The sequence below is a fragment of the Phoenix dactylifera genome, chromosome 18 (genome assembly GCF_051530095.1).
Source record: "Phoenix dactylifera cultivar Ajwa chromosome 18, Ajwa_hap1_PhDact_Kaust_v1.1, whole genome shotgun sequence".
In the NCBI taxonomy this organism is placed as follows: Eukaryota; Viridiplantae; Streptophyta; class Magnoliopsida; order Arecales; family Arecaceae; genus Phoenix; species Phoenix dactylifera.
In genome coordinates, this window is record NC_143207.1 from 15,352,421 (window position 1) to 15,363,780 (window position 11,360).

At 36.4% G+C, this 11,360-nt stretch overlaps 1 protein-coding gene across 7 annotated transcripts in view; it reads left to right on the forward strand.

The window, feature by feature from the left end:
• Positions 1 to 10,279, forward strand: part of LOC103706768 (putative cyclic nucleotide-gated ion channel 20, chloroplastic) — a 57,871-nt gene extending 47,592 nt beyond the window's left edge. For all 7 annotated transcript variants that reach the window (XM_088714323.1, XM_088714318.1, XM_088714321.1 and 4 more), the window contains 4 exons: positions 3,704 to 3,833; positions 6,991 to 7,237; positions 7,729 to 7,891; positions 9,885 to 10,279. In XM_088714323.1, the coding sequence (XP_088570449.1) occupies positions 3,704 to 3,833; positions 6,991 to 7,237; positions 7,729 to 7,891; positions 9,885 to 10,020 (676 nt within the window). In that variant the 3' untranslated portion in view covers positions 10,021 to 10,279. The remainder of the gene's footprint in view (positions 1 to 3,703; positions 3,834 to 6,990; positions 7,238 to 7,728; positions 7,892 to 9,884) is intronic.
• Positions 10,280 to 11,360: the final 1,081 nt, after the last annotated feature.

Below are 11,360 nucleotides of genomic sequence, written 5' to 3' on the forward strand. Positions count from 1 at the left end.
GACAGTGGGAATGTCATAAATTTCTCGTACAATCAGATTGGGGTCATCATCTGAGTCACGTAAGCCCTCTAACATATCAATATTAACTGCATCCAACCTCTCATTTGTCCCAAATGTGCCCTCAACAACCTCCTGCACCGCTATGGCTGGTGTCCAAGCCCCCTCCCCAGTGGCACTAGCATTTGTAAATAACCTGTTTAACTTCACTGCATGTTGCAAACCATATTCTTGAAACTTACATGCGTTAGGAATATCTTGCAATTTGTGGACATATAATTGTCAATAGTAGTTTATGAATCATAGTACACAAACTCTTAGAAACATCAAACTAGCATTACTTGTACCTGCAATTTTTTTCCCTGCCATGCATCAGGTGCATCTATCATTCTTCTAACAGTTCCCCTCCAACCCCATGTCCTTTCCTACCAACCTCATCCGAAGGCTCCAGTTTGCTTTTGAACTATTCAATTTGATTTTAAATTGTTTGTAGTCATTGATTCCAGTCTTTTTACCAGCTTCAACTTCACCAATGCAGATATCAATAAACTCTCTATCAATTTGTCATTCCAAACAGACTTCTTTTTCTTTTCATCTTGGGATGATGTACTAGCAGAGATATCTTGGCTCTTCTTAGGCATTTCTTTCTTTTCACAATGCAACAACACAGACATGAAAACACTTTGTAAAGATAAGGCAGAAAAGAAATCAGAAAGTATGGCAATGTTCAGACCACAACCCAATCTATTACAGCACAAACATAATAATAATAACACAGTGCTTAATACAAGCAAGAAACATCCGTAGTTTCATCCAGGATACAGTTATAAGGGCTGTATTTTGATGGCACTGGTATTTCATCTATAGGTCATAGTGTCATCCATAATCATAAGTCATAATTTCATCTAGAAAACAGTACAATTCTTATACTGCCTAAACATAATTTCATCCATAATCCAATATCTAACTATAATTTCATCCACAATGCAGGTATTTTGATGGTACTGTTATAAGGACTTATAAATCCAGATAAAAGAGCAATACAGGGCCGCAATGAGATCAAATCCGCATCTTGAAATTAACAATTCAGTGGTAGTTAAAGAGCAAAATTTACTGATAATTACATCTTAGGGAGTTAGGACATTTTGAAGATTTAGGTCTGGAAGATAAATCAATAGTAAATAATTGAAATGAAGAAGGCAGGGGTATATATTAATCTAAATGGCTGGTATTAGAATTCCTGGTATAGAATCGAATATTCATGGCTACCTAGATGTAGCGGCCTGGTAATAGCACTTGTGAACGTCAGCGGAACTGACCCGAACCGGGTAGTTTTGCTCGTTTCGAACCGTACCGGTGAGCCACCGGTACGGTTCCGGCTCCAAAAATGGGACACGTTCTCGGAGCCGGAGAAGAGAAGGAAAGAGAGCCAGCGGGGGAGGGAGGGAGCAGAAGAGGACGCCGGCGGGAGGCCAATGCCAGGGAAGAAGGGTTGTTTAAGTGGCCGACCCCTGTTTCGTTCCTTCTTCCCCAGCGCCGGCCCTATCGCGGCCTCCGCCAGGCTCCGCCGGCCCTCCACTGGCGTCCCTCCCCTGCTCTCGTTCTCTCTTTTCCTCTCTCGTTCTTCCTTCCCCTATTTGTTGCGCTGTGTTGGTACGGGCCCGGAGCGGTACGGCACAGGCCATACCGAGCCATCCCGCCGAAGAATCGGTACGGGTTCCGGTACCAGTTCCTCCAACCTTGCCTGTAATAGTGATTATGGCAAGGAAGACTGCACACTATTATGACAAGGAAGACTGCAGAACACCATCGTTAAAGGAACATTGAACTCAAGGACAACACAAAGAAGGAATGATTCGCATTGGTGCATAGGTGGGGCTGGTAAGATTGATAAGGAGGATTCTGTTGCTGATGGCCCTTTTAGGAAAAGATAAACCTTGATATGATGACCAACAAAGTGAATAGAACAATAGTAGATCAGACTGGAGCAGCATCCGGAGAGGAACAAGATGAACTACTTGAGCATATCCAGAGCCCCAAGAAGCACTGCACATTGTAGAATTGCCGCAAGCTTAAAATGTCTGAAGCTGGTCCCATGCATAGCCCAACATTAAGGACTTATAAGTGGATCACGCAAAGCTGGAGGAATACAATAAAGAACAAGAGAAAGGATAAGACAAATCAATTGTCAAGCTGCCATGCTTCCCAATTGATGCACCCTAGAACATCTGTTGAAAATGTAGATGTTGTCTTATCAATTTGACCCAATAAATCAATTCATGATAATTGCCTCATTACAATACTAGATCAAATGCCACAGTTTATTTTCGTCTAATCTAATGTCATGTGAATGCCTTGATGGTATCTGAAAACTGACTGCTGTAAAACATCCTAAGAAACAAAACTAAGTTGAGGTGGAGTAAGAGAAAAGGGACGCAAATTTCTGAATAACAGAATAAGTGAAGGATGTAAATTGGTAAAAGATTGGAGAAAGTGGCAAGTAGTTAAGAAAAGAAGGTAATAGATGAAGGGATATTGCCATTATGCATTATCAAATAAATTGTGCACAACTAGCCATGTAAAGTGGAAAATGGTTTAAAAGAGGCAGGAAATATGCAAGTAAAGAGGAAGGGGAGATCAGGGAAAATGGATGTAAGGTAATAGAAGGGGTAGATATTACCCTGAACTTGAATTTGGCTGACATGGTCACAGTTGTTTGTTTTGGAGCTTTTGATCAGTTGGTGCTCTTAGAGCATGAATTATGTTCCAGTAACCACTAGACAAGATAAGAACTCCAAAAACACCTAAGACATTCTCTAGGCGATTGAATCTAATCATTTAATTGGTCTTCTAGATTTTTTTTTTCTCCTGGAATGCTAATTCAAAGCTCCGACATGAAGGTTCCAAGCAATGAACTGATCTTGGGAGCATAGTAACCAGGGGAAGATAATATATGCTAGTGATTATAAGATTACAAGCCAATTAAAGATGTATTGTACTGTACTTGCAAGTCTTATTTCTTGAGAAATACACATCCTAATTTCAAGAACCTTTTACATCTATATCTCGACCTTGCATCAACTCTTTATTTTGATCCTCTGGTTGATGACTTTTTCCATGAGGGATGAAATTTGTCGTGAAACATGAGAGTGATTTTGGGAAAGAAAACCTACTTTATTGGTTAGGCTATCTATGCTCATGCAAAGTGGGAGAGACCCATCAAGTTGCGATAGACTTGGAAAGTGCCTATACAAAGAGGAAGGCAAAGTCTAGTATATCAAAAAAATGATACGACTATGATAATGCTGTGACCACTTAGCTGACCTAATTACATATATCTGTACGGAAATCATAACAAAATTTATTGTCATTGTTCTGAGAACTTTATTACTTTATAGTAGTGATTGAAATAGGAAATATCCATTAGAATGTCTATTTAGTTATTCATGGTGAATCCACATAATATTTTATTTTATTTGAGTCCACCTTGTTTATGAATTAATTGCAGTATAGTTTGGCTAACGTGGTGCATGACTGTCCAGACATCATAATCATTTATCTGGATTGAACCTTAGTCATTTAGTTGTACTACTTATATGTGTTTGTTATTGTTCAACTCTTTAATGATTTTCTGCATGTTTTTGTTATTGATTCCTGAAGTTTCCCTTTTGGTGGTGATACTAACCCAAATTACATGATGATTTAGGCAAGTAAGACAAGCGGAGAGGTTTAGTTGGGCAGCTACTCGAGGTGTAAATGAAGAAGAGCTACTAGAGAATCTACCAGAGGACCTACAAAGGGAAATTCGTCGCCATTTCTTTAAATTTCTCCATAAAGTGAGTCTCCAAACATGAGATGTGACTTGTTTATGGTAGTAAGTAGTAACAATAAGTCTATATCACTTTGTTGATAACTAGTTCTTGTTCTCATAGATCTGACTCTGACTTGTATTGTCATGATAGGACCATTCACGTGGACTACCATAAATGTCTAGGCATTTAATACGATTTCTTTGAGGAAATTTATAATATCTTGAGATGGTAATTGTAATGTTCTATGTATGTGTGGCTTATGATAATTAAAATTGTCCTTTTCTTGCTTAACAAACAACAAATACAATAAACATATTAGAGAGAGTGGAAGTTCAATTATATGATGTCTATGATTGTATCAGATGGTAGAGTGTCCACAAGCACCTTTTTGTTGTGATTAGTTTTATTTTATTTTTTTAAAAGAATAAGTCGGGGAAAATAACTCTTAACAGCATAATAACGTCATAAGAACATATAAATTCATTTCTCCAAACATGAAACCATGTAAATTTATTTGAAATTGTGTTTGGAAAAATTGATACGAATAGGTTAAGCACATATGTAAGTTGGCATAGTACAACTAAAACCATGTTATGCTAGGGATTAAGAAATATTAAATATAGAAATAAAAATAAAGTAAATAAAATGAAAAATAGAAATTGAGTTATTTGATTTATAGAAAAAAAAAATAAAGGTGGAAGTAAATAAAAATTATATAATAACATCATAAATGCTAATTGTCTCAGAGTAAAATATGAGAAAAGACATTATTGATAAATCTAGGGTAGTTAGATCATGTATCATTGATCATTGATTGGTGTGGCATGGAGTAAAGGGATGTAAAGTGATAAGGAATTTAAGAAACAAATTGTATGGTCAGGCCTAGCTAGGTTTCATATTTTCTTGGTCAAGTAAGGATGGCATCAAGTTTGAGTCGGAGGATTTCATTTTGTATATTTACATTTTTTATATTTTTCTAAACTTTGAAATAGGAAGACTTCTTTCCTCCATTTTTTTTAGGGTAGTATATCTCCTATATATACATAATAGGCTTATATAAAGATTGTGGACTCATATTGGGGGGTTCAGATTTTACTAATCGGGTTCATGATCGGTCATGTCAGATCAAGATTAGGAATTTTGTGTGTTGGGTTGTACTACATATTTAATAGGCTTATACATAGAGATCTTAACTCTAGTTGCGTTCAAATTTCATCGATCAGGTTGGTTTCAAATCAGTTTTGATTGGGGATAACCCAAACAATCTCCAGTCAATTCAATATGAAGGAGAGGCGCATGTTCAAATAGGAGGAAGGATGGTTGTTCTTCTTTCTTTTCAGTTTTTGGTTTAATGTTTGATAGTTATTTTTAAGCAAAAGGGGGACTTAGTTTTGAGTTGGAAGAACGGCATTCTTTGACTTCTCTTTGAATTTTGGATAGGGAGATGCATGTGAGGATGGTTGGGCAACTTGACGAAACCATATCCAACTTGGACTCAATCTTTAGTCAACTTGATCCTACCTAAACCCAAACCAGCCCAGTTCTACAATGGGTAGCGAATGGATTCAAATGTAGGCCGAAACCTCCCAACAAGTTGGATCTGGGTTGGGTGATAGCTGGACCTGACCCGACTTGGTAGCACTTCTAGAGTCGTTCTCAACTCAACCTAATTCAACTCTTTTACTATAGTTGGTTCAAATTTATGTCTTACGCTGAGTTTGAGTTTTGCTAGTTAAGTTGTTTGTTTAGTCAAGTATGATTAGGTGCATATTTTATTGGTTGGTTTAGACTTAAGTGGCGGCAGCCTGAACTAACCCCAAGTCACGCCCCTAAAGAGAAGAGGCTCAAGTTAGAATTGGATGGTTGGATTAAGGTATATATTTAATGGATTGGTATATAGAGATTTTGGACATGAGTTGATTCAAATTTTGCTAATTAGGATACTTGTCAATTTGGGTCCGTTTAGGCTTTTCCCCTATTAAGTAGAGGCTCCGGTTCGAACAGGAGGAGCGTTTATTTTTTCTCCTATCTTATTTTTGTTTCTCTTTAACGTTTGAGAGCAAGTACTTAGCACAGAAAAGGATGTCTGGTTAAACTTAGAGGAGTGGGATTTTTTACCCTATCCCCTTTGCTATTTCTCTGAATTATAGGATAAGGAGCTTTCGTACTCCTGTCCAATTAAAGTATAGATATCACCTCTTTTTTTTTCTAATTTCCTGTCATTATAACTTGTTCTATATCCTTAGTATCATTATGATTTAAGTTTCCATTATTTAATGGAGATGGATGATCTGGTGCAGATGAGAATTAAATTTGTATGGTTCTTCTAACAGGTTTATTAGGCCTATTTAACATCACACCTGGTAGTCGGGATTTGTTTCTACCATTATATTTGGCCCTATATAGGTCATATACATTACAAATGAGCAATCACCGTGAGGGTTATTCTTTCCTTTGAGCATGCCATGGTGACCACCCATTTCTTCTTTCTTGGGTAGAGCAAAGAATATAGAAAAATGCTGCTTCATTAGCTTTTATGATCCTTACTGAATTTGATACAAGGATGAGATCCAGATCATTTGGGGCCATATCCATGTTCTGGGTCATGGATTATAGGATTCTTACAAATGCTCGTCCTACAAAACTGCATAAGCAAGTGAAAGTGTTAATTCCTAAACTTATTACAACGTGAAACTTCAGACATTGATGGCAAACACACCCTATGATGAGCATATCACACTAAAGGGTGCACGTATGGGCCTATTCTCGGAAACGCTAAAACAATCCATTCCCAATTTAATTCAATCCATTTCTGGTCTCACACATACAAATGGAGGTATGCAACTCTACATCATAATGAACATGTACATTCGGCAGCATACATGCACTACTACAGGCTAGTGCCTGAACTCTAGTGATCTGCTTTTAGATACCAAAAACATAATATCATGGTAGTATTTCTGGTATTAGTGACCCTATTTACATATACTAGTACTCTAACAAGATATTACTTGGTCTGAACTGTGGACTAAGATCAAATTGAAGCAAAAGATCAGTTGAATGTAGTTATGCACATTAGCAAGCAAAATACAAATGCTGATTTCATGCCATTGTGGCAATTGAGTCTTCTAGTTTCTGATATCATAGTTTTGTTGAGAACCGAAAATTTGCTGATTTGCAGGTTCGGATATTTTCCCTGATGGATGAGGCCCTCTTTGATGCTGTTTGTGAAAAATTAAGGCAAAAGTTATACATTGGAGGAAGTGATATACTTTATGTGGGAAGTCCCGTTGAAAAGATGGTTTTCATAGTGAGGGGTAAATTGGAGAGCATTGGAGCAGATGGAAATGTAGCGCCTTTATCAGAAGGAGATGTATGTGGTGAGGAGCTCCTCACATGGTATCTTGAACACTCTTCGGTGAATAGAGGTATGACATGTACACCAGTCTCCATTGGCAAATACTGCATTGCATTCAGAAGCTCCTATCTAGGCATATAACCCAATCCTAGATTTAAGAGGTCCAATTTCAGTGCTTGTTTCGCTGGTTACCATTTTCAATTTGTTTTTGTCCTCGAGAAGCTTTTACGTCAGCTTCCAAAGCACTTTAGGATATATTACGGACATTTATGTGAATTTTTAGTGTTTTGCATAGATGATTAACACATTATTAGAAGGCAATTTTCTTTTTAGCATAGAACTGCCAGTTCTTCATCTGTAGTCTGTTTCTCAAATTGGTAAAACAAACAGATAACCAGTTACTTTTAGTAGAGTGTAAAGAGAAAATTCAGATACTAAGCCAAGGAGCAGGCTATTTGGAAAAAGTGAAGAAAAAAAAATCATGTTGTATGTTGTATGACATAGCACATCTTCTTCTAATGCGTGCTAATTAAATGTGTGCAAAAATTTTTCCTCTCGCAGATGGTGGGAAAATCAGGTTCCCAGGACAGCTCTTGTTTTCAAACAGGACTGTTAAGTGTCTAACTAATGTTGAGGCATTCGCACTACGAGCTGCTGACTTGGAAGAAGTCACTACATTGTTTTCCCGATTCCTGCGGAGCCCACGTGTGCAAGGAGCGATTAGGTAAGCATGATTGCACTATTTTCTTCGATATTGCATATCACAAATTGCGTCATCAATTGTCATTCATGATTAGTATTGAGTGCTTTTGAAACTCAATAGAGTTCATTTTTATAGTATGGTAATTCACTAAAACTAATGATGTAAATTTTGGTAATTGAACAAAATAAACAATTTATAATATTAGAAATAAGAATAACCAATGAACCTTATCTCATTGAGAGGGTATAAATGAGCCTAGCTTGAGGTAGTCAGGTATTACTCAAGTCTCACTTATTTTGTAATGAAGCAGAAGTCAAGTTAGCTCATTTAATTTCGGCCAACACAAGATGTATTATTCTGGTTATATTTAATTTTTGAAAATACATTCTATTTTTTATAAACCATATTAATTCAATAATAATACTTATTTTTTATATAGAAAATGATAAAAATAATTTAATATTGTATAAAATATTTTACATTCTCATATTTTAAGTTTAATGAAGCCAAACTGAACAAGCCCAACCTAGCTCTAGCCTAGCTCATTTGCAAATCGAGCAAGCTTAATTTTGATCTGAGCACAAGCTGGCTCTCTCAAATGGCTCATTGTTTGACAACCCTACCGTACATACATCTATTTTATATTACTTATGGAAAGTATTATCTTGCTTAATTAATGTTGGAGAAAAATCTTCATGCTGAATCTTGTCCTCATTTTTTTCATCTAGTGTTTTTTTTTCTTTTTGATAGAAATTTTGTCTAGTGGAATTGATTGAAGCAAGGTACAGTTTGTAACTTTAGGGTTTCTAACTATCAAACATTCTCAGAGACATAAAATTTTCTTTGTAGTATGACCAATTTTGGAAAGCCTGGTCGTAGGGTTTCTGGTTTAATGTTTTCTCCAGACAAAATTGATGTCAATGCTGAACATTAGCGTGTAAGATGAGAATAGATCTTTGCAAAAGATAAAAATTTGATTTCAAGGAACAAAACCTTTCAAAAAACGTCATACATAATGCAACATGTATTTCATTAACTGAGTCAACATGGTTGTTAAGTTTTGAGGAAAACAATGTGGTTGTTATATGCACAGAAATCTTAAACATTGGTTCACTGTCATTTAGCATCAATGATATGTACCCGTGCTACATGGTAGCCAACACAGTACATTTGTTTGCCTGTCTACATAGATATTTATTGTTACATATTGGCCCATCCCTCAACTTACCATTGCCCATTTGATACCTTATCATTTTTTATGTACCATGGTGCAAGGCCTATACAGGTCATGTACCTAACTGAATCGGGAGCGGGCCTCTTAGAGAAGGTAGGGAACAAGAGTGCTAGGAAAGTATCTTGATCAAATCAAGCATTATATGTTAATAAAAAAAGGTTCTTCTGTTGATTAAAAAAATGACGGATTTAAAAACCAAAAGTCAATGAATATTATAAAGTAGTCTCTTATTAAACAAAAATCAGTAAAATATCTTCTACCAGTTAAAGTTTGTGATTACGGAAAGTGCTATGAAGAGGGTTGCTTGAGTGGCAATAAGATTTTAGAGCAATGCGATGCTTGAGGTAGAAAATTGTAGCTACAGAGGAATGGACTCCATATAGATACAAGTTAATGTCCATAGTTAATTTTACATTTTTTTCTCAGCCTCCTCAATCCATTATGAGCTGCTTCTCTTTATTAATTGCTTGTTGATAAATACATTGTGCGCAACTCAAATACTTTATTTGCTATACTGTAATGTTTTTCCCGTGAAATATTACAAATAACCAAGGATAAAATTTTCAGAATTATCTCAAGTGCTTAAGATATTCAAAATTTTCCTTCTGTCAACTTTCCCCTTTTATTGCCTGGAGTTTCTTTTTAATTTATAGAGCACCATTGATAATTCCATTGTGCATTGTACTGCTATACCTGGTAATCAGAATTCTGTAAAACAATATAAATTTAGTTCTTTGAAACTCAAGAATTAAGATCATCTTGTTCCCATCAAAATATTAGGTATGAATCACCCTATTGGAGAAATATTGCTGCGACCCGCATTCAAGTAGTATGGAGATACAGGCAGAGACGTCTAAAGCGGACTGAGAGTTCCAACAATGGATCTACTCATTCTAGTTCTCATGTTTGGCGATAACAGTCATCAGATTCAGCAAAGCAGATTTTACACTTCTGAGTCTAACATGTAATCCATATATACAAGTCTTACTAAAGGACTCTTGACATCAATCAGTTATCAGTTTAAAGGCATCATCGATCATCCTCTTTCTAGGTTTATGGCTTTCCCTGAGGGTGGGTGCCTTTTTGTTAGTTGTTTTACTTAAGAGGTTTTAAATAGCATGTAAGTTCACTATAAGCAAATATCTAGTGTAATCACCATTTGATGTGTGTGTAAACAAGCTGCGATTAGATAGAGGTAGTCGATAGGATAACTATTCTTCACATTTGCCTTCGTTTCTGAAGCAATATTTTGTCCCAACGTGTTCCATGATTAAAGAACACGTGGAATGGGGGCTTGACTCACTTGAATAGTGTCGAGGGTTTCATCCTGTCACGGTCTTTCGCAAGTTTGGGTGCTGCCAAAATCCATTGAACTCAACCAAAATGTGCAGCAAGCACTGTCCACAATCTCCAATTTGTCAATCAGGGAGCAGATCCAGTGCGTTATTTGATACGTACAGGGATGATGGTTAGACGTATTTTATTATTCCACCATTAGAGTTCTGATCAAAGTCTGGGAATGCCTCAGGTGCATCAATTCTCTTCAAATCAGAGGGTAGATGAGGATGTATCATTACGAAAGAGCAAAGTTAATGATACTAAGTTGCATCGAGAAGTACTAAGATGCATCGATGTGCTCTTCGTAGTCCACCTAAACATTTCTTCTTTCAAATGTGGATTAATGTACTGTCGTTCTATTATCTAAACATTTGCAAGTTGTATGCTACTAGTTGCCTAAAGAGGGACATGAGAAGCTACCATGGACTGCTAACCCAACCTTTCAACCATGTTATTCTAATGATTTCAAAAGATTTATCTACTAAACAAGGCACACTTAGAATTCAAAACACTGAGCTGAAGTGTGATATGTGCCTAATTAAGGATAAATTGCTGACAATAAAGATTGATCAGACCTCAAAAGATGAAAAATTTCTCCTTTACCTCTCTCTCATCTCCTTTAAAAGACCATATTGCTTGATTATATATATGTATACGGAAGGGCTTTATTTTGTCAAAGACCTTTTTTTTTTTTTTGTTAAAATGTCAAAGACCTTTCAATCCGTTTTCTTGCTGCTTCTTTAGCAGGGAACTTGATGGGCTCGAGCTTCTCGCATCTCACCGAAGCTGCCAATTAAAATAGTAGCGACGCTAATTAATGGGACCTTATCTTTTTCTTTTTTTCCTTCTTATTTATTTATTAATTATGATGGTGGAATTTGATTGCAAATTAAATAGGGAGATGTCCTTCAAATTGGG